Source organism: Colius striatus, chromosome 16 (assembly GCF_028858725.1).
Source record: "Colius striatus isolate bColStr4 chromosome 16, bColStr4.1.hap1, whole genome shotgun sequence".
In the NCBI taxonomy this organism is placed as follows: domain Eukaryota; kingdom Metazoa; phylum Chordata; class Aves; order Coliiformes; family Coliidae; genus Colius; species Colius striatus.
In genome coordinates this window covers 7,652,090-7,674,836 of record NC_084774.1, presented here as the reverse complement: position 1 = coordinate 7,674,836, position 22,747 = coordinate 7,652,090, and the positions used below count along the sequence as shown (strand labels likewise).

At 46.5% G+C, this 22,747-nt stretch overlaps 3 protein-coding genes across 3 annotated transcripts; 2 read left to right on the top strand and 1 right to left on the bottom strand.

Moving 5' to 3' along the window:
• Positions 1 to 3: 3 nt before the first annotated feature.
• On the top strand, positions 4 to 2,545 carry SNRPB (small nuclear ribonucleoprotein polypeptides B and B1). Its single transcript, XM_062009028.1, has 7 exons — positions 4 to 114; positions 222 to 373; positions 795 to 906; positions 1,156 to 1,308; positions 1,697 to 1,835; positions 2,022 to 2,147; positions 2,359 to 2,545. The coding sequence occupies exons 1-7, from the start codon at positions 112 to 114 to the stop codon at positions 2,394 to 2,396; spliced, it is 723 nt and encodes a 240-aa protein (XP_061865012.1). The 5' UTR covers positions 4 to 111; the 3' UTR covers positions 2,397 to 2,545.
• An 835-nt stretch (positions 2,546 to 3,380) lies between these two features.
• DDX27 (DEAD-box helicase 27) lies at positions 3,381 to 10,504 on the bottom strand. Its single transcript, XM_062009185.1, has 21 exons — positions 10,375 to 10,504; positions 10,057 to 10,191; positions 9,911 to 9,970; positions 9,445 to 9,598; positions 9,039 to 9,085; positions 8,621 to 8,707; positions 7,797 to 7,902; positions 7,543 to 7,716; positions 7,133 to 7,283; positions 6,882 to 6,981; positions 6,068 to 6,209; positions 5,840 to 5,993; positions 5,648 to 5,729; positions 5,368 to 5,545; positions 5,133 to 5,239; positions 4,867 to 4,972; positions 4,680 to 4,774; positions 4,464 to 4,590; positions 4,147 to 4,228; positions 3,851 to 3,925; positions 3,381 to 3,594 (listed from the first exon to the last, which is right to left on the bottom strand). Exons 1-21 carry the CDS (start codon positions 10,462 to 10,464, stop codon positions 3,579 to 3,581), a joined length of 2,268 nt encoding a protein of 755 aa, XP_061865169.1. The 5' UTR covers positions 10,465 to 10,504; the 3' UTR covers positions 3,381 to 3,578.
• Positions 10,505 to 10,544: 40 nt separating this feature from the next.
• ZNFX1 (zinc finger NFX1-type containing 1) lies at positions 10,545 to 22,687 on the top strand. The gene is made up of 14 exons (XM_062009184.1): positions 10,545 to 10,746; positions 10,941 to 11,070; positions 11,749 to 13,980; positions 14,776 to 14,907; positions 15,167 to 15,315; positions 15,474 to 15,617; positions 16,033 to 16,150; positions 16,417 to 16,661; positions 16,781 to 16,920; positions 17,234 to 17,388; positions 18,007 to 18,152; positions 18,519 to 18,629; positions 19,320 to 19,415; positions 20,158 to 22,687. The coding sequence occupies exons 2-14, from the start codon at positions 11,016 to 11,018 to the stop codon at positions 22,588 to 22,590; spliced, it is 6,156 nt and encodes a 2,051-aa protein (XP_061865168.1). The 5' UTR covers positions 10,545 to 10,746; positions 10,941 to 11,015; the 3' UTR covers positions 22,591 to 22,687.
• Positions 22,688 to 22,747: the final 60 nt, after the last annotated feature.

The window sequence follows — 22,747 nt, the reverse complement described above, 5'->3', positions numbered from 1 at the left end:
TGCGGGCGGGCGGAAGTAGCGGCTGCCGCGCGCGGGAGCTTCCGGCGGGGCGGGCGGCGGTCCAGGAGCGAGCGGCGGCGGCGGCGGGAGGGCGAGCGGAGAGCTGCAGCCATGGTGAGCCGGGCGCTGCGGCGGGCCCGCGCCGCGAGAAGTTCCGCACAGCCGCGGTGCGGCGAGTCCCACTCTCCCCCGGTGCTCGCTGTAACGCCGCTCTCTTGCAGACGGTGGGGAAGAGCAGCAAGATGCTGCAGCACATCGACTACCGCATGCGGTGCATCCTGCAAGACGGCCGCGTCTTCATCGGCACCTTCAAGGCCTTCGACAAGCACATGAACCTCATTCTTTGCGACTGCGACGAGTTCCGCAAGATCAAGTGAGCGGCGCGGCCCGCAGCGGGAGGCGGGAGGCCCGAGGGCCGGCTACCCCCTTGAGAGGGAGGAGCTGGTGCAGCTGCAGGGCGGCTGCTTCCAGCTTCTGCATAAAGAGGCACAGTTTTAGTCTCATTTGTCAAATCCCAAAACTACCGAGGCTCAAGGGGCGCTTTGTGCTTTCCTTATAACGAAAGTACATCTTTATGCGATGCCGACATAGTCACTGTACCAGTTCAGCATCGAAGGCAAAAAGATCATGGGTGCAATCTGCATCTTCTGTTTAGATTTCTCTATGTACTTAGTTTGAGGCACATCTGTTTTTTGCAGTATGTTCTCTGGTGTAGCCTAGTCAGATATTCCATTGCAAACTCAAGAAGCAGCATTAATTTCCTATCTTGCAATGTTTTTCCCTCTTCTTACTAGACCTAAAAATTCAAAACAGCCAGAGCGGGAAGAAAAACGAGTCCTTGGCCTTGTGTTGCTGCGAGGAGAAAACCTGGTGTCCATGACAGTGGAAGGACCACCTCCAAAAGATGTAAGGATGAGTGTAGAACTAAGGAGAAGGGGAAGTTGCATCTGATAAGTTTTCTTCCTTGCAGGGGAATGCTGCTACAGTATTGTCCTAGACTTCGAGATGTTATGTCCAGTGGATTTCACTGCAGGACATTCTGATCCCTTCTTGGGCTTGGTCACTAATTGGACAAAGGAGGACTGTGGGTATCTCTAGGATCTGATGACTTTGGTTTTGGTAAGTCTTTCTTTTGCGGGGGGTGTCTGTTTTCAGACTGGAATTGCCCGTGTACCTCTTGCTGGAGCTGCTGGAGGACCTGGAGTTGGGAGAGCAGCAGGAAGGGGAGTACCAGCTGGTGCACCCATGCCACAGGCTCCAGCTGGATTAGCTGGCCCTGTCAGAGGAGTGGGAGGACCGTCCCAACAGGTGAGATGCTGTGACCTGTTAAAAAAAGAGTTGTGTGGTATATTCTGGGATGACTTTTAATTGTTGGTACCAAGGTAATGCAAGAAACTGGTGGAGGGCAAGAACCATAATTGTCATTTCTGTTACCAGGGAGTTTGAGCCTACTGAGGCTTTTTTGGTACTAGATCTCCGTAGGAACTCTGTTTTACATGATGGAAAAGGAGAGTTGAAAAGTGCAGCTTCTTGCACTGAATTCAAATGGTATTCATGATATTACAGGTTGGCAGCATTACTCAGTATGTTGAGATGTGTAATTTTCAGAAGGGATAATAAGTCTTGTATATTTTTTAGTTACGACTGTAAAGCAGATGTTGCTGTTTCTCTGGAAACTGGTTTCTTTTGTTTGCAGGTGATGACACCTCAAGGGCGTGGAACAGTTGCAGCTGCTGCTGCAGCAGCCACTGCTAGCATAGCAGGAGCCCCAACTCAGTACACACCAGGGCGTGGGGGTCCTCCCCCACCCATGAGCAGAGGAGCACCTCCTCCAGGTAGGAGCTATTCTATATAAGTAGTGGGGCAGCAGTGCCCTCCTGTTATGTATAGCAAAATTTGTGATAAAGAGCTATTTATCTGAGTCTGATGAAGATCTGATATTATGAAGGATCATTCTGATATCCAACTAGTGTATTGAATATTCATCTGGATTTCTATTCTTGTTCTTTCTCCGGCATAAGGAATGATGGGACCTCCTCCAGGCATGAGACCACCTATGGGCCCACCAATGGGAATGCCACCTGGCCGAGGTGCTCCTATGGGAATGCCCCCACCAGGCATGAGACCACCACCTCCAGGAATGAGAGGTGAGGTTACCTTAGATGTTTAGGAGCTATAAGAAGCCATAAAAAAATAAGGTTTGACAGGTGGTAAGTTTCATGCCTCCTTAGCCATGCTAGTTGTCAATAAATGTCTCAGTGCCAAAAAGGGGGTCACTGACCATGGGGAAAACATCTTTCTGGTGGAGCTTTGTTTCTTTCCTCTTCAACATTCCTCTCTCTCTTCCTCTATTCCCAGGACCCCCTCCACCTGGGATGCGTCCACCGAGGCCGTAAGATACTCTATAACGTATCTTTAGACTGTGAGATTGATTAAGGGAACATTCTGAGCAGTACCACCTGTCAAAACTTTGCTATGCTATGTATATTTTCTATTTACTGCTTGTAAAGTTTGCCTTCTTTTAATAAAGTTGGAAAACCCTGTATTTTGAGTCACCATTGTAGTGGTCTACTTTGGGAGCACAGCTGTTACCTTTCAATACGGCATTTTGGTGACACCAAAAGAAGAGAGGTTCGAAGCAAAAACCTCCGTTTATATTGCCAGCTCAAAAGGTAACAGTCTGGGCTACTTAAGCCTATATTGATCTGTGTTCCTTATTAGAATTAAAGCATACCCATGAAATTGAGCAAGGCTGATGAAAAAACCTGTTGGGAGGGTAAAATTCAGAGTTAACACTTGAATGAAATTAAGTAGGAGCTACTGATAAAATGTTCCTGTTTTATTCAGAGCAGAACAAGTACAATGTACTAGGCCTAGTGAGGTCTGATAGGCTGAATTAAGTTCCTGATCAGTATGCAGTAACTCTGCCTAACCTTTTTAAGTGGAGCTGTATTACTTCTAGTAAAAAATAGCCAGGTTGAGCACATCTACTGTCAGCTACACAAAATAATGTAAAAGAGGCTGCCTTCTGTTTCAGCTTACTGCTGCTTGCTTGGTGTCTGTTCTGCCCCTGGATTTGAAAGTAACCCTTTATTCAGATAGTAGCTTCTTGGACATCTGTTTTAAGTGCTGTGACCTCTGAAGACATTGTCAGGGCAGGTAGCCTGAAAAAGTTTTCCCTATTTTAGAAATAGGCTCTCAACCACAGAAATCCTTTTCAGCCATCCTAATCGAGGTCACCGAAGTACATGAACAAAGCAATAAGCATTTTGCAGTTTTTTTAAAGAAAACTTGCATGGATTAACTTGCATCTCCTAGATTTAACATATCCCAGCTTTCAGTGACAGGACCTCCCCTATGAAACACAGCAAACATTGAGGAAAAATTCACCACTTTTATTGCATGGGCTGCCAAAGATGTTCTCAAAGAGTCTTCAATCACATAGTAACAAACATCCCAAAGCAAGTCCAGAACTTGAAGAAAATAATTTTACTGAAGTTGTATCCTTGCAGTACAGAGAAATCCGGGCCCTTGGGGAAGCTGTCTGAAATTACCTATTTAGTAATTACCAACAGTTCTTACTTTCTCTTGTACCTGAAAGAGAAGATACGTGAAATGACACTCCACCAGTCCAACTCCCACTGCTAAGAAACAGCACTGAGCCTCTTCTAGGCAATGCTCTCTCAAGTAGAAGCCTAGGACCACACTATTAAAGGCAGTATACGTTGTTGCCAGTAGCATAAGACCTGCAGTAGCAAGGTAAGCTACTGCAGAACCAAAAAGCCTTTTAGCAAATCATAAGAGAAAGCAGGAAAAAAAACCCCCTCGAGTAAGGAAGTGCTACCTCTACCTGGACTTGGATTTGAAGTTTCCTCCTTTCCTGTGTTGGGCCATGCCCATGCGCTTTCGATCTTCAAATGACGGGCTTTTAAGAGAAAGGAGAGTGGGGGGAGGGAAGACAAAAAACACAGAAGTATGTCAATGGCACAGCTACTCGCAAGAATCCCTTCTCTGCTCTGCCCACCTTTTCCCTCCCAATACCAAAGTATCCCTGAGAAAATCCAGAGATGGAAATATAAATAATTGTAAAAAATGAAAATCCCCCCTCCTGCAGGCTGGAGTGAGGTTCCACTGCTCAGACATTACCCAGCACGGTACTGCTTCAGGGCCTTCCTACTCGTGTTGGTAAGCTCTTCATCAAACACAGACAACTTCTTCCGCTTGGGACCTAAAACAGAGAAGAGTCAGAACACTGTAACAAGAAAGTCACAGCATCAGCTTGATGACTAGAGTCCAGTAGCCTTGACCACGACAATTAGCCTAAACATCAAGAAAAGCAGTGACTGCACCCTGGCCAGCATGGGTGGCTTTCCTTCATAGGTCCATGCCTCCTTCTATAAAAAGTAGTTTAGTTTACCTATTTGTAACAGGTTAGGTGACATAACCTAACATAACCAGCATACCTGCTGGTGCTGCTGTTGGTTCCTCTTCTGGCAAAGCTCTGGCTCGCTTTGCTCGGCGATTCCTTTTAGCCAGCCGCTCAGCATACATTTGAGATTTCAAGATTTCAAACTGTGACCGCTCTTCTGGCTGAAAGGTGTTAAAATACAAGTTTACAGTGGTGTGAGCTTTTGCTAGGGGAAAACCAGGGTAGTCCACTTGTCCACAAAAGTACTCACCGTCATTTGCTCTTTCTTCTGTCTGTCCTGCATAAATTTCTTCCTTTTCTTCTTGCCTCGCAATGCTAGATCAAACTCCTGCAGGGCTTTAGCCACTGGAGAGAGAAACAGAATGAAGAACCTCCTTAAGTATAGAGCAGAGCCCAGTTGCAACTATGGAATTAACATGGTAGTGGTGTTGACTCACATTTCTCTTTCTTCCTCTCCTCACGGGTCTGGAACCAGCTCCGTTCCATACCCTCACCCACAGTCTCGTGTTTTCCTGTCTCCAATTGCTTCTTTGCCCTATTAATCTGAGATAATTTAGTCAAAAAGTGAGCTCATGTTGACTAAATATCTTTCCTCCCTTTCTAAAGTGTGCAGGTTAAGTAAGGTTAAGTGGTAACTGCACACCATGTCTACTCCAGATCCCCCAAAAAACTAAGGTTAAAAAAATCTAAAAATCCCATTTACCTGGGCCTCTGACTGCTGCATCTCACGTTCCTCACGCTCCAAGCACAAAACTGCGTACACATCTTTCTCTAGATTCTCAATCTTGTCTCGAAATTTTAGTATGACATCTGAAAACAATAGTGTGAACATCAGAAGCAGCTCCTGTAAAGTCCATCTTATTTTTGAGCACCTCTTTTAGTGTCCATCTGTACCCTGCATACTGCTCTCCTGCTTTTTACCTCAGTGAAATACATACCTTGGGGAAGAATTCTGGCTTTCACTGCTGTTTTGGCCGTCTTCACGATATCCTTCAGCATCTTGCGCTCCTCTTCACCCACAAGTGAAACTGACCGACCAGCCCTGCCTGCTCTGGCTGTTCGACCCACTCGATGAACATAGTGTTTGATGGTGTTAGGCATGGTAAAATTGATTACCTGTAACAGAAAACAGTGTTAGTAGGGAAATGTTAAAGGACTCACGAAAAATACGTGCAAAAAAAAAAACATGCAAAGAAAAATACTCATGCAAATACTCACTGTTTTAACACCTTCAATATCGAGTCCACGTGCAGCCACATCTGTGGCTACCAGAATATCGATCTGCTCATCCTTAAAGCGCCTGAGTAGAGACAGCAAAAACATTAGCAATGAATACAGCAATGCACTTCTGCCCTGAAACTTTCAACTCCTAATTTCTTTTTGCTTGTGACTGCCAACTAAGCCTAATACCTGAGAGCTTCTAGACGCTGTGCCTGAGAGAGGTTCCCGTGAAGCTCCCCAACTCGCAGACCCATCAGCCCAAGCAGAATGTGCATACGGTGAGCTTGCTTCTTGGTTTGTGTGAAAAGCATCACATGATCCGGGAAGGTTCGTGTCAGTAGAGCTGAAAGAAAGGCCTCTCAGGATCCTGCTTCATAGTCACCTCCCAATTCCAGCTTTTCTTTGCTCATCACTAACCTGACACAATGGCCTCACGGTCCCCCTCTCGGTTGGGTCTGATACGGATAAATTCCTGACGCAGGAAAGGGGCAACATCTGTGTTGCTGTTCACAAAAATTCGGGTGGGATTTTTTAGGGAAACAGAAGCCAAATCTTTAACCTACCAGAACAAATTTAAGAAAAAAAGTCCACATCTCTGGTAAAATAACTAGGCAAGCTTCTATTAAACTTTCTGCCTCAATATGTGTGTTGGAGTTGTATGGAGGTGGTTTCTTTTGTAATGGGCAAAGGGGCTGCAGTGGTGGCCCCTGTAAGAAGTTGCTCCAAATGTCCTCCATCTCTAAGTCAGACCCAACTCTGGCCCAGGCTAGGCCAACTGGGCACCTCTGCGATCAGTATTTAAGGGGAAATCTGCAGCAGGACATGCATGGAAGGAATGAGATGAGAGGGAATTGACCATGCAGATCCCAAAATCAATAAGGAAGAAAGGGAGGAAGTGTGCTGGTGCAGAGACTCCCCTGCACCCTGCAGTGAGATGGGGGCTGTGCCCCCGTAGCCCACAGTGGGTAACAGTAGAGCTGAGATCTGCTGCAGTTTATGGACCCCAGGCCAGAGGGAGTGGCTGTGCCTGGAGGGTCTGTAACTCTGTGGGAAGGCAGAATTGGAGCACTGTGTATCTGGAAGACTCTTGGCCATGGACAGGATCCACACTTGAAGGGGTCCATGAAGACTCATCAGGGGAAGGAGTGGGGATTGAGTGAGCAGCCACATGGTGTTCTGTGCCTCACTGGACTTAAACCATGACAATATGCTTCTCAGCAGCCTGTCTTACCTCCTCTGTCATTGTGGCAGAGAAAAGCATTGTCTGACGGTGGTTGGAGCACAGCCTGATTATTTCCTTCATCTGTTCCTCAAAGTATTCATCCAGCATCCTACACAGGAGAAAAACAGAAAGGTAAGACAGCTTCATCTGGTTCTAAGCTTAGAAACATTACTTAAGGCAGGGCAACAAAGACTGCCCTATAGCCTGCAAAAAGGAAAGCAGAAAACTACCATTTTTCACTGCTGTCCTGCTTAGCCTACCTGTCTGCTTCATCCAAAATTAGCACCTCAACACTGCTCAAGTGGAAAGAAGGGCAGTTGTGGAGATGATCGATCAGTCGCCCAGGAGTGGCAATAAGAATGTCTGGCCCAGAGCGCAGAGCTGCTTCCTGAGTCTTCACATCCAGGCCACCTGAAAAACAGCAAATATGCACTGATGACCCCCTGAGCAGGTTGCAGCAGGGTACATGGATGCAAACTGCTTGAGGAAGGAGAAACAACTCAAATTAATACAGTGTGACCAGCAATAAGTATGGAAAGACATTTTTGAACTACAGCACACCTACTAGAAGCATGCCTGCATAACCATGACAGCCTCCATAACGCAGCCGTCCCACTTGTGTACAGTTTACAATAAGCAGTATAGTTCACAAAAGCAACTTAACACTCACCTACAGCAAGGCAAGTTGTGACACTGCTGAACTGTGCCAGCTGTTTCGTGACAGAGTGCACCTGAATACCCAGTTCTCGTGTTGGCACTAGAACCAATACCCGTGTTATTGGAGCCTGACGAGGTTTGTAAATCAGGCGCTCAAGGACAGGCAAGATGAAAGCAGCTGTTTTACCTAAAGAAGAAAATTAAGAATTACCAGTTATTATGGATAGATAATTCTGCATGTTTCTTGTGACCTGATCAATGCCCTACCTGTCCCAGTGGCAGCACAGGCACAAATATCCTTTCCCAGAAGACCCACAGGGATACAAGCCTTCTGAATTGGGGTTGGTTGCTTGAAGCCAAGAGCTGTGATTGCCTACAAAGGAGACAGAGAAATTAAACTTTGTGTCTAGCATGGCCACAACTGGACTACTGTGCCCAGTTCTGGGGTCTCGAGTACAGGAGAGACATGGACATACTAGAGAGTATCCAGCAAAGGGCCACAAATATTATGAAGGGAATAAAGCATTTCACACATCAGGAAAGGTTGACAGAGTGAGACTGTTCAGCCCACAGAAGACTTGGGGAGGATCTTATCCATGTACATAAATACCTGAAGGGAAGGTGAAAAGAGGACAAAGCCAGGCTCTTTTCAGTGGTCCCCAGTGACAGGACCAGAGGCGATGGACACAAACTGAAACACGGGAGGTTCCCTCTGAACACTAGGAAACACTTCCACTGTGAGGGTGACTGAGCACTGGCACAGGTTACCCAGAGAGGCTGCAGAGTCTCTATCACTGGAGATATCAAAAAGCCTTCTGGACAGTCCAGGATGTTGGTTGGACAAGATGACCTCCAGTGATCCTTTCAAACCTCAGGCATTCTATGATTTTATGACAAGTCGGACTCAAGATACTGTTGACACATTGTGAACCAAAGAATGGTTTCCACTACTTGGGAAGAACAGCTCCTACCGGACTGTGACGCTAGGTCCCACATAATAGTGCTTTCAAAGAGGTTGCAAAGAGAAAAGGAATTCGTCAGTCCTCATTGATGGAGAGGAGGCAGTAGCAGTAACTAAACTAAGTGAATACCTTTAGCAAAGGTCGTGAAAGATTCATGTCCTGGAATGACAAGTTATCATCATATTGAGAAGCATCTTCAAAAAAGCCCTCCGCTTCCTGGAAACAGAAACAACAACAAAATTGGAACAACATGGGCAGCAACACATTGTTATCAAAGGGCTCTGGTCTGTTTGTTGAGCTACAGTTTGTCAACCAAAGTCATGGACTCGTTTCAGTTTGAAAAGTCCCTTAAGATCATCAAATGCAACCATTAATCTAAGACTGACGACCCCACCACTAAACCATGTTCCTCAGCACCTCACCTACACAGCTTTTAAATATCTCCAAGGACAGTGAATCCACCAGTTCCCTTGGCAGCCTGTGCCAGTCAAATTCCTCCAGAAGAAATGATGGAAAATGATCTAGGATCATTCTGTCCAACACTCACCGTTTCTCTCTTTTTTGATTTCCTCCTTTCCTTCACTTTGACCGTATCTGCAACAGAAGAGAAACATGACAGGAACTAAAAAGCATAGCTAAACACATAACAACATACGTCTCATACTTTTTGCTCTGAACGAGCTATTGAGGGAGAAGCCTCAGAAACAAATACAGCCATGCAACTGAGCAAAATTCCAAGCAAACATCCTTCCTCGGGGATGAGCTTAATTAAAGCTCTATGGCTACCATCCAAATTATCTTTAAACAAAATCAGAAGGAATGTTGCTGAGGGAAGACAACAAAAAATAAGTTCTTGCCCGCTCCTATCAAGGTTTCACTACCCACTTTTCTCCAGTGAGCCAGCAGTTTGACAGATTGTTCTTAGAGACTATCCCTCTAAGTACTGCTAATACCTGCTTTTGTGAAGATCGTTTCATCATCCAATGAACACTGAGACTCCACATCTTCCTCATCCTTAATGAAATCCTCATGCTCGCTCTTTTTGGTGTGATTATCTGCAGTCTCTGTATCTGTATCTCTCACTTCTGCTTGTTTAGCTTCTCTTTCCTAAAGTTTTTAAGGACAGTTATAAAAAGAAACAGTAATGAAACTTTAAAAAGAAACTTTAACCCTTTGTGACCTTTTGTTTTTATGAGTCCTGTCATACATTCATAGTTTTGAATAAACCTAAGCATAACAGTTCTACATTCTCATCAGGTCAGCAATACATCAGGTGTGGCTGCAAGTTCAGTTGAGGCGATGAGCTGCAGCTTGAACACTGCACCTAGCGAGGCTTTCAGAGTCTGTGCCCCTGGAAAGAACACAGTCGAAAGCCAAGCCCATACCAATCTTTCAGTAATGAGAGAGAAAGCGTCTGACCTGGAACTTCCTTTTCTGTCTCACTTTCTCAATCTTCTCATCCAACGTCGTAGCTGCTCTCTAGGCAGGAAATCACAAAAGAACAGATGTAAGGAGAGTCCGGGACAGCGTGGGGTACTGCAGCCCGTCCTGGCCCCAGGCCTCACCTTGTCACGGAGCTGGCGCAGTGCCGCTGCCCAGGTGCCTTCCCCGCCGGCCTCCGCCTCGCCGAAGCTGAACGTGGCACTAAAGTCCCCGCTTGTGGGGCCCCGGCGTCTGGACCCCGGCGTCCGGCGCAGCTCCTGTGGTAACGCCAAAGAGCAACGACTGCAAAACGGCCGAAGCGAACCGCACCGATCCCAGTCCCGGCCCCAGCCCGCACAACCCATCCCGGCCCCGTGCAACCGATCCAACTCGGCCCGGCCCCCGCACCGGCCCGGCCCGGCACGCGTACGACCCAGGCAGCGGATCCTAGCCAGTCCCACCTCCTCATCCTCGGAGCCCTCAGACTCGGGGTCCTCGGGACCCACGTCCGCCTCTGCGATCGTGCCCACCAGCCCCAGGCTCCGCAGCATGGCCGCAGCTCTGCCCCGGAACCGCGCACCACGTGAGCCGGCGGCCGCGCGTGCACGGGCGGGCCGGGCGCGCGCCCGCGGCGGGGACGGCGCTGCCCCGCGGCGCGAGGAAAGGAAACCGAAAGCGGCGGCGCCGAGCGGGGACGGCGCCGGGGACGGGGGAGGCAGCGGCGCCGGCGGCTGCTGCTTGAGCGGTGTAGGGCGCTGGCTGCACTTTCCCTGGGGGGGCCGCGGGTACCGGACAAAGGAAAAGCTCCGTATGCTGCCCGCCGGTGCTGATCGGTACGGGGAGCGGGGCGGGCGGCGCTGGGAGCAGGACGGGGGAGGGTGAGAGCGGCTCGGGGCCGGGGAAGGGCGGTGCTTGCTGGGAACTGGAAAGTGGAACTTTCGTCGGAGGCGGCACAAGCCCGGCGGCTCCCGGGCCGTATGAGGAGCGCAGCAGCGCCGAGCACGACGGCGGCTGTGTTTTTGTGTAGGAGCGGCGCAGTCCTCGGTGCTGAGCGGTGCCCTTGAGCCCGGAGACACCCGAACCCCGCAGAGCAGTCTGAACGATGGAGGGTGCCGGGCAGGAGCCTTGGTCCCGGCAGCCCCGAGCTGGAGGCAGAGGTGAGGGATGTCCAGTGAATGCAGGGGGAAGGCTGTGGGAGGCCTGGGGGATGGTGCTCGTACAGGGGAAACCTTTGACTAGATATAGTGAAACTTCCTCTCGAGCTCAAATTTCAGTATTTGGTTAATTTGCCTGGGTGATGAGGCACTGCAGCAGTCTGCTGTTTCTGATAGTATGCTGTGCTTCTGTAAGTGTTCTACAGGGAGGGTGACAAAAACTATAAGGTCTATGCTACCTGCTACTCTGAGAGGGCAGACTTTGTCTAGAAGGTCTATGTTCTATGTGTTATATAAAGTTGAAGTTAGCTGCTGCTGCCTTTGTCATTATTTGGATAATGGCTGGAAATCCTGCCCTGCGCAGGAAACTTCATCTTTGGCCTTTATTAAAATTGTGCTTTCTGTTTTGTGGAAAAGAGCTTATATTTTTAGTGTCTTCCCCTCTCCATGTCTTAACTACTTAAGTGAACTCTAAGCATCGTATTCTTTTTTAGCAATTAGAAAAAGGGGCACAAAAGAAACACCAATTTAAAAGTTTGAATGCAAATATGATGTTGGTTTTGATGCCAAATGTCAAAAATATTCTATTAGGCCAAAGTGTTCATGCTTTTCTATTGGGAGGCAGGTTAATGTGAATGATTTATAATTAAGGAGTTTTTTGGGTTTTGTTTTTTTTTTAAGGGCATGGAGATCATTGGGATACTGGCTTTATACAAAGAGGCAGAAATAGAACAAATAATGTGTCAGGCCAGCGAGCTCGGTTAGGGGAAAATCCTCAAGCCAGTCATTATCCTTTTGCACCTGGGCAAAGAGAGGAGAGAGGTGATGGCTGGGTTTGGAGAGTTCCTCAATCAAGCAAGAATAAACCAAGAATCCAAGGTGGGCAGGCCAACAGCGGAGCCACGGGGCACTGGAATGAACAAGAGAATGATGGAAGGAGAATGAGACATCAAGATGGACAAGCACATGAGCGGGTCAGAGGACCGTTCAGTGAGCAAGGAAATGAAAGTGGGGAAAGGAGGTATCAGAGTGGACAAGCACATGAGAGGGTCAGAGGACCCTTTAGTGAGCAAGGAAATGAAAGTGGGGAAAGGAGGTATCAGAGTGGACAAGCACCTGAGAGGGCCAGAGGACCCTGGAATGAGCAAGAAAATGAAGGCAGAGGAAGGAGATATCAAGGTGGACAAGCACATGCAAGGGATAGAGGACTCTGGAATGAGCAAGAAAGTGAAGGTAGAGGAAGGAGGTATCAAGGTGGACAAGCACATGGAAGGGATAGAGGACCCTGGAATGAGCAAGAAAATGAAAGTAGAGGAAGGAGGTATCAAGGTGGGCAAGCACATGAGAGGGATAGAGGGCTAAGGAATGATCAGGAAAATGAAGGTAGGGGAAGGGGAACGAAGCCTTGGGAAAATCCTCATTTCCACCAGAACGCTACCCCAGGTGGTGCCCAGCTCAGTGAGCAGCCTCAGCAAGTAAAAAGGATTGGCTATAAGTTCCTGGAAAGTCTCCTCCAGAAAGACCCTTCAGAAGTTGTCATCACACTTGCTTCCAGTTCAGGTTTGAAGGATCTCCTTTCCCAAACAACTATGAAACCCAGTTTCCTTCAGCTCGTTTGCCAGGTGCTTCGAAAAGCCTGCAGCTCTCGAATGGATAGACAGAGTGTCCAACAGATTCTTGGAGTGGTGAAGGAGTCTAACTTTCTCAAGATCTGTCTGCCACAGTATGTGTCTGACATGGTAACAGAAGCAGTCCCTGCTGTACGTCATCAGTATCCTGTGCATATTAGCAACATCATTTTACTTCTTCAGGATCTCATCAGTATTTTCCCATCCAGCTCTGTGCAGAAAATCTCCATACTCTTGACAGTCTTACCAGCATCCATAAATGCTCTGAGAGCTTCTGGTGTGGACATCACAGAAGAAACAGAGAGGAGTCTAAGTAAAGTCCAGATGCTTGTGCAACATCTGCAGGAGAAGAGACGTGAGGGCACACTAAGGGCTGATAACTACACTCTTATGCAGCCTCAGACTGATGGTCAAGAGGAAACCTATCGTACAATGACCATCTTTCCAACATATAATGAGGTACACCATGATGAGAAACCTTTTCTACGTCCCAATATTGTTTCTGGAAGATATGAGAGCACCAGCATTTATCTTGACACCCATTTCCGGCTTTTGAGAGAAGACTTTGTAAGGCCTTTAAGGGAAGGTATCTTGGAGCTTTTGCAGAGCTTTGAGGACAAAGGTCTGAGAAAGAAAAAATTCGATGATATCAGGATCTACTTTGACACACGGATTATTACCCCTCTCTGTTCCCCAACTGGTATTGTTTACAAGGTCCAGTTTGACATGAAACCATTGAAATTTGTACGATGGCAGAATTCCAAACGATTGCTTTATGGATCCCTGGTCTGTGTGTCCAAAGATCACTTTGAAACATGCCTTTTTGCCACTGTTTCTAACCGTGATAATGCAGATCTTGCCTGTGGGATTGTGCAGCTATGTTTTAATGCACAGAGTCAGGCACTGCTAGCAGAGGTTCAGCCTTCAGATTCCTTCCTCATGGTAGAGACAACTGCCTACTTTGAGGCCTATCGGCATGTGTTGGAAGGATTACAGGAAATCCAGGAAGAAGATATCCCATTCCAGAAGTACATTGTGGAATGTGATACACAGGTGGAGAAGCCAACATACCTGACAATGGATACTGTCTACAACTTTGCACCCTTGATGGGAGATTCCTTATCGGATGAAGAGACGTACCCAGATGGTTTGAGAAGGGTCAATGTTTTAGATCCCAAGCAGTGGCTTTCAATGGAAGACTTGAGATTAGATGAATCTCAGTTACAGGCATTGAGCCTTGCACTCACCAAGGAGTTGGCTATTATCCAAGGACCTCCTGGGACTGGTGAGAAACATTTTATTTAAATCTCTGTCAGTCATCTAAGGAGTTCTTGATTCCCCTGTTTTGGGACATTAGAGAAAAAAACAGCTGTACTGTCTCCCAAACTTTAGTCCCATGCATAATTGATGCTTGAGTAGTCCAATTAATGTGCACTGTGGAGAACATTAAAATATCCTCAGATGCCCGTATCTGATCTTGTGCATTGCTGACCTCATTGCAAGTAGACACCAACTTCACTGTTAGCTGTGCTTGTCCATTACAGTGAAAAATCATTCATCTTTGATATGATAGTAGCTTTTGCTGTACAATAGTTCTATTTGTCTTCATAGTGTGTTACAATGTCAGAAGTGTTCAGCTATGGTCCTCTGTGTGAAAAAAAATACTACTTTTAATTGTTTAAAATGTTTTCTAAATGGCTGAATTCAACAAGCATCGCTGCTTGTATTCCACTAGTATGTGAATGTTACATGTGCAGACAAATATCATGTATGAAGCCTGTATCAGAATGAGGTGGGGGATGCAGTGTCAGAGGAAGCTCCTGGGTCCAAGTCCAGTATATTAACCAAAATACAACAGCCTTGCAGAGCATAGGCTTGTTCAACTACAGGACAGAAAAACGGTGTCATGGTACTTTGTTTACATTTTGTAAACTAGTTACCTCTGGGATCATCTATCTTGGCACACACCAGATTTTTCAGCCTAGAAAGAAGTCTTGTATCTGTTTTTGCCAATTCCTGTGTTTTTAGGCACTCCATAGAGGATGGATTACTCTTTTCTGATTCTGAGCTTGTTTTGCAGGGAAGACTTATGTGGGTTTGAAGATTGTTCAGGCTCTCTTGACTAATAAGCACGTGTGGCAAAGCACTGTCCAGAAGTCTCCTATCCTTATAGTTTGCTACACTAACCATGCACTGGACCAGTTCTTAGAAGGTAAGAGTACCTGACAAGTATGACGGGTGGTCAGGTAGAAATTATGCTATAACTCTTAATCTGACTGTCTTCTGGCATGATGACCTGCTTTCTGTCTTTTTTTATAGTGACTCTAGCTCCATTGATACACAGTGAGAAAACTTCACTCACACCAATCCAGTGTAGCATTTGCAGACAGAGGGTGTTCTCCCTGCCCCTTGTCCTACTGCAGAAAACAGAGATGGCTGCTTTTTTACTTATATTTCTGTTTCGTTCCCAGGAATATACACGTCCCAAAAACATGGGATGGTGCGTATTGGGGGTAGAAGTAGCAGTGAGGTCCTAAAACAATTCACCTTGAGGGAACTGAGGAAGAAATGTACATTCCGATACAACCTGCCAATGCATCTCCGCAGAGCCTATGTGAACGTACGTGAAGGGTTCATGTGTTCTTTCACCTTGTCTTACACTGAAGTTAGCCTCTTCATTTTTCTGTCCTTGTACACATTATTGGTTTCTTGGCCTGCTGTTTCTGAACCTTGTTTTTCTGAGTATGCTGATGCCTCTTTTCTATTTGTTATGGGTAGATAACTAGTGAGATGAAGCAGGCTGAGCGAGAGCTCCATGAAGGAGCAAAGCACTTAGAGTGCACAACATATGGAGTTCTGCACGAGCGCCACTTGGAAGCATGCATTTCATCTCAGCACTGGAACAGTCTCATGAGCGGTCTGGTAAGAGATGTCCCTTTCTTCTGTGTCAAGTAGTCTCAGTGTATCCTTACTACCCTTTTTCAGTCTGAGGTTCCTCAAGCACACTTCTTTCTAGGCATCACTTGGCTACTTGGAAATTAAGGGAGTGAACAGCAAGCTGTGCCAAGTGACAGTAGTCTGGTCTGAGTGGGGCAGGCAGGGGCTTTAAATTGGGTTTCTTTAAAATGTAGAGTACAAAATACAAGTGTCTAAGTGAAAGCCTCTTAAACTTACGGAGAGGAGGGATGCTCTTTCTGGAGATGTGAGGCTGCTGAGACTTTCTAGCTCTGAAAGTCTCTTGAGGGACTTAGTTGCCTGCTGCTGCAAGGTACTGCTTTGGCATCATCTTAAGACTGAAGTGCAACAGACGTGGCTGATTGGTCTTTCCTTGTATTAGGATGACGAGGAGTTTTACTACAGTGCTTCACAACACTCAATGATTCTGGAGTGGCTGGGCCTTGGCATAACTGCCTTCACCCAGAGTGCTGCAGAGAATATAGGTGCTGAGAATCCAGGTAAAAAAAACAAACAAACAAGGAGAGAAGCATGTTATGTCCTGTGTCCCCATCCTCCCCACTTTGCCCATCCTCTACAGGTGTGTTTGCAGAAGTAGTGCATGTGTGCCAGGAAAGAGGCACTGCTATTTAACAGATGCTGAAAGATGCATGATGTTGTAAGGTAGTGGAAAGATCGTTTACTGATTTCCACACAATGATCTGACTGCACTGTGATTCTGCTGGAGTGGCTGTGGCTTATAGCATGTGATTCGTGACTCTCTCAGGTGATCAGAGGGAGAGGGAGGAGTGGGAAGGTGAAGCAGAAGAGGAGCTTCTCGAGATCGCAGAGGAGGCTGATCTGATTCAAGCTGACAGAGTGATTGAGCATGAAGAGGCAGCAAAACCTCAGGGAAGGAAGGAGGAAGAACACAGAGCTGTTAATGAATTAGCCAGCGTGCTGTTGGCTATGAAGCTGGGGGACCAGGAAGAAGGAACAGCCCAACCACAACAGAAGACTGTGCAGTGGGAGGTAACTGTGTGCACTAGCATGCTCTGTCTCTGCTTGACTTTAAAGGATAACATGGGATGGCTAATACGATGAATCTTTGTGCTGTAAATGCTTATTAGGGAGCTTTATTTTTTCTGCAGATAACTGCTGCCCAGAGGAAGAAAATGAAACAGAAGATGAAGGTTGAGCTCCATAAACTGAGTGCAATGACAGAGTTAGAGGCCAAGGCTGTTCAGGATTTGTGGCAACTTGACCTGAACTCCCGCTGGAGGCTTTACAGGTGACAAAGCTCTTTTGCAGAGTCCATCAGGCAAATGTTTCCTAGGACTCTTCTAGTTTGCAAACTCTTTCTTTCAAGTCACAATGTTTCTGTTCATATCCATTAATCTCCTTATTTGAACATGCTTGTTCTTACCTTCCCAGTATTGCATGGGCAGTGCTCTCATCTCCATTGTGTGTATTTGGGAGTAATTAGGGACGTACTCTTGCCCAAAAGACACACACAAAGTTTAGATCTTAATCCACTTAGAGCTTCTGGATTACTGTCCTCTTTCCCTTGCTGTGCGTGACAGTGGAACTTTTTTTTTTCTCAGGTTTTGGCTGCAGACTTATCAAGCATCTATTCGACGAAGGATTCTGCAGCATGAACAACAGTATCAAGCAGCAGCAGAAAGGCTAGCAGAACTGAGGCTGCAGGAAGATCTCTGCATTCTTAAGGAGGCCCAAGTTGTGGGGATGACAACTACAGGTGCACAGCAGTTAGGAAGCAAATCAGTATTGCATTGCATCCAGTAATGGTTAAAGAACTTTGTGCCAAAAGATTACTATCATGTGCTGCTTGACAGTCTGGGTCAGGCTCTACAGTAATCTGCAGGTTCTTTAATCTCTGTCTCCCTTTGCTCACATGACGATTGTGCAAGTTACCAGTGAAATGCATAAGCAGTTTCTGTTTCTCTTGCGCTCTCTTCCTCTTGAGCAGCATTCACAGAATCAAAGCACAGCTAATATCCACACTGTTGTTTCCACATCACCTCTGGGGATGATCATGTAAAGGTCATTGTAGTTTGACCCTTTGGAGAGACAAATTTAGATTTATTTATGTGTGTTGATTATGTATTGAGTCCATATGTCTGAAGAGAGCATTGGGAGATGGCCAAGGCAGGCATAGGACTCTAATAACTCGTCATATAGAAAACGTCCTTGGTATGGTGCTGTTTTAAAGTTCAAAAAGCTGAGTCTTAAAACAGGGGATCTCAGGAAGAATGCTAACCTTTTCTGGGACACAGCCTACTCCTTCCTGAAAACTTGTCATAGTGACTGCATGTAATTTATTTTCTGCTAAGGTTTATCTTCTCTCCTTGCTCAGGTGCTGCCAAATACCGTCAGATCTTACAAAAAGTAGAGCCACGAATTGTCATTGTAGAAGAGGCAGCAGAAGTGCTTGAGGCTCACACCATTACTACCCTGAGTAAAGCTTGCCAGCATCTTATCCTCATTGGAGATCACCAGCAGGTAACATCCATTTATGCCTGTAACTCTTGTGCAAAGGCACTAGAACCTTTTAACCAAACATCAGATGTGAAAGGTTGCAAAGACTTGCTGCTCCTCAGCTTCCACAGATACCACAGTTCCTGTTTCCTGTAGTTCTACAGTACAGCCTCTGTGTGACTTGTCTTTTAGTTTAACTGATAGTTTAACATGTTTTACATGTGCTTGGATCCACTTCAGTTATGACTATCTGACTTCAATATTCTGCACTTCTGCAAGAATAGTCTCAGGCCTTTCTATAGGGGACCAATGACAGAAAAAGATGAGTGAAAAGTATTATTAATACATAGGAAAAATGCTAAAACATGGACCTCCTTTGCCTTCTTTCAGCTGCAGCCTAGTGCAAACGTGTATGACCTGGCCAAGAACTTCAATCTGGAAGTCTCTCTCTTTGAACGGCTGGTGAAAGTCAATTTCCCCTTTGTCCGTCTGAAATACCAAGTGAGGAAGAGCTATAAAAACCTCCATTTGCATCTGGGTTATTTTAAGTTTGTGGTACACTTAAATTTCTATTTCTACTCTCAGAAAAGAATGTGCTTTTTAATTTCTAAGAATGGTAAGAGCTGTCAAACTGCTACAAACAGTGTTCCAGTCTATTTCCAGTTATTCAGTGATGTTGTCAGCAGCACTGTGCTTCTCACATATTTTAGTGCAGTGAACGTGGCTTATCGTAGCATCTGGAACTTCCAGAATTCTAGAGACTGCCAGCACAAGTCTTCTCAGGCTGCTTCCTGTTAAATTGCTATAATCATCTATCCTGGTGCCTGGAGAAGTTAATTCTACCTCCACTAGTATTGTACTAAAATGATCTAGAAGAGCTCATGTAGTGGTTAGGGTGAGGTGGTGGCTTTTGTTATCTAGCATAGTGTTTTTAAATTTGCACTGAAACCAGCATTCTTATTACAACTGTGCCAAATTGTTTTCTTGAAGATGCTCTGCTACTACCATCCCTGTAATTGGTGGTGGTGGCAGCAAGGGCACAGGGGAAGTGCTCCCTTCTTGACTCTTATTGGAAAGTCATCCTTTTCTTGTATTCAACTGCAGTCTGAACAGTACCGTGGAACAACAGAATATAGACTGGGAGGTATAGTCCTCCTTCCTCAAGACTTAAAATGCTGCTTTGTGTTTCAGCACCGCATGCGTCCTGAAATTGCCCAGCTTCTCAGTCCTCATATATACCAGGAGCTGGAGAATCATCCCTCTGTCCTGAAGTATGAGAATATAAAAGTGAGTTTTCAGCAATCGCTTTTTGTTCATGGGTTTCAAATTCTTAGATCTAGTTTAGTTATTGAAATTTATACCTGAGTTAAGGAAATGTGTGATATAGAATTAGGCACAGAATTTGTAGTTCTGACATTAATGATGGTGGACACTGGGAATGGATCCAATACTGATGACTGAACAGTGAAAAACAGAAGAGGGACCAAAAGAATTGTAGGAGATCGAAAGCTAGGAAGAATTCTTAAGTGAGAGACTTAAAGCATAATATGTTGTTGTGAGTTAACCCCAGATGGCAGCTAAGCCCCACACAGCTCCTCTTTCACTTTCTCAGTGAGATCAGGGAGAGAATCAGAAGAGTAAAAGTGAGAAAACTCTTGGGTTGATGTGAAGACAGTTTAATAGGTAAAGCAAGAGCCTTGCACACAAGCAAAGCAAAACAAGAACTCATTCACCGCTTCCCATGAGCAGGCAGGTGTTCAGCCATCTCCAGGACAGCAGGACTCTGTCATGCGTAACAGTTATTTGGGAAGGCAAACACCATAACTCTGAACGTCCCCCTCCCTTCCTCCTCCTTCCCTCAGCTTTATACGCTGAGCACAACATCATATGAAATCACCTAAGTATGCAATAGATGTGTACTGTAGTCTTCTCCTTAAGAGTCCTCCTGTCAGTGGATATTTGAGGACATGGAAACAGGCTGCAGTGACAGAAGCGGGAATTCTCTTTCTGATGTTTTTTCTTGTTTCAGGGAGTCTTATCTAATCTTTTCTTTGTGGAACATGACTTTCCTGAGCAAGAGATCCACGAAGGAAAAAGTCACCAGAACCCACATGAGGCACAATTCGTAGTGGAACTGTGCAAATACTTCTTGTGTCAGGATTATCTGCCTTCTCAGATCACTATTCTCACTACTTATACTGGACAGCTTTTCTGTCTGCGTAAGCTTATGCCAGCTAAGACCTTTGCAGGTGTGAAGGTTCATGTAGTAGATAAGTACCAAGGGGAGGAGAATGATATTATTCTGCTGTCACTCGTGCGGAGCAACAAAGAGGGGAGGACTGGGTTCTTACAGATCCCTAATCGGATATGTGTAGCATTATCCAGAGCTAAGAAAGGGCTCTATTGTATTGGAAATATGCGAATGCTTGGCAAGGTTCCTCTCTGGAGCAAGATCATTCACACTCTTCGAGAGAAAGGTCACATTGGCCCCTCATTGGTGCTTTGCTGTCAAAACCACCCTGAAACCAAGACACTGGTATCTACAGCAACAGACTTCAGCAAAGTCCCAGAAGGAGGCTGTAATCGTCCCTGTGAATTTAGGTTGAGTTGTGGACATGTTTGCACAAGGGCATGTCACCCATATGACATACAGCACAAAGAGTATCAGTGTCTGAAGCCTTGTCAAAAGGTGCTTTGTGCAGATGGGCACCGTTGTCCACGGTTATGTTATGAGCCCTGTGGATCATGCATGGTGATAGTAGAGAAAACCATTTCTAAGTGTGGCCACAGGCAGATGGTGCCATGCTCCGTTCCAGACAGTGAGTTTCATTGCCAAGAACCTTGCCAGAAGAAGTTGAAATGTGGGCACACATGCAACAAATTCTGTGGGCAGGAATGCACTAAGTGGTGTCCTGAACTGGTTACAGTCACCCTGAAGTGTGGCCACAACCAGCAAGTTAAATGCTGGATCACTGAGGAGACGAACCACGAGAAGCCTGTGGAATGTAAGACTAAGTGTTCTGTCACACTGGCGTGTGGTCATACATGCTCTGGTTCCTGTCATACCTGCTTTGAAGGAAGATTTCATAAACCCTGTAACAGCCCTTGCAAGCGTTTCTTGATTTGCTCCCACAAGTGTCATCAGCCTTGCACTACAGAATGCCCTCCTTGTCAGCTGGAATGTCAGAACCGCTGTATCCATAGTAGATGTAAAAAAAAATGTGGAGAGCGCTGTTTTCCATGTGCTGAGCCATGTGAGTGGTGGTGCCAGCACTACCGCTGTACCAATCTATGCTCTGAACCATGCAATAGGCCTCGCTGCAATGTACCTTGTACTAAGCTGCTGTGCTGTGGTCATCCTTGTACTGGATTGTGTGGAGAGCCCTGCCCAAATAAGTGCCTTGTTTGTGACCGTGAGGAACTCGTCCAGATCTTTTTTGGCTTTGAGGATGACCCAGATGCTCGATTTGTACAGCTTGAAGACTGTGGCCATGTCTTTGAGTCTCAAGGCCTTGACCATTATATGGATCAAGATGATGATGTCATCAAGCTGAAGGTATGCCCTATCTGTCAGACACCTATCAGAAAGAATTTGAGATACGGCACCATTGTGAAAAGGCAGCTAGATGAGATAGAACAGGTGAAAGAGAAAATCCAAGGCCCAGCACGGGAGATTGAATCTTGCCGACAACGATTGCAGGCTGCGCTGACAGGGAATCCTGTTCTGCAGAGGAATCTACCCCTTAAGTACCTCATGCTAGAAGATAAACTAAAAGCTTCTGACCTTTCCACAAAGAGTATTGGACTAATTGAGAACCAGCTTACTTTTTATGAACGTGTAGCAGACCTAACTAATTCTATGAGCAAAATTGATGCGAGTGAGAGGAAAGGGTTGAGAAAGCGTCTGGATGAAGTCCAGGAGTGGCTGGATAAGCCCCGCCTCAGCTTTACAGTGCAGGAGCTCTCCGACCTACAGTCTGAGCTGCAGAGACTGACCTATCTGTTGAATCTCTTGGCAAGATGCAAAGGTGCAAGTGCAATGATCACCCCAGCACTGGCAGCAGCGATTGCCAGCACCCGTGAGATCCTGGAAGGGACAAAGAAATTCACAGAGAAGGATGAAGCTGCAGTGAAGGCTGACCTGGAGAGGATCTGTACTGCCTTGCCTGCATCGGGGCTGGGGCTCTCTGAGGCCGAGCGGGTGCAGATTGTCAGCGCTATTGGCTGTCCCCGTGGGCACTGGTTCAAGTGCAAAAATGGACATATTTATGTGATTGGGGACTGTGGGGGAGCAATGGAGAGGAGTACGTGCCCCGAATGCCACGCAGTCATCGGGGGTGCCAACCACACTCTGGACAGCAGCAACAGCCTCGCCTCTGAGATGGACGATGCGACCCACGCAGCCTGGTCTGAGACAGCCAACAACCTGCTCAACTTCGAGGACCTCCAGCGTCTCCTGTAGCGGAGCGCCTGCCCCCCTCCTCCTTCCCCCCCCCCCGCCCCGGAGATGCCGCCCTCTGGGCGCTCGCTGCCGGCTAATAAACGCTGTCGCTGCTCAAGTGTCTCGCGTGGGCCGCTGCCGGGTCGCGTCGGGTGGGGTCGGGCACAGCCCCGGGCGG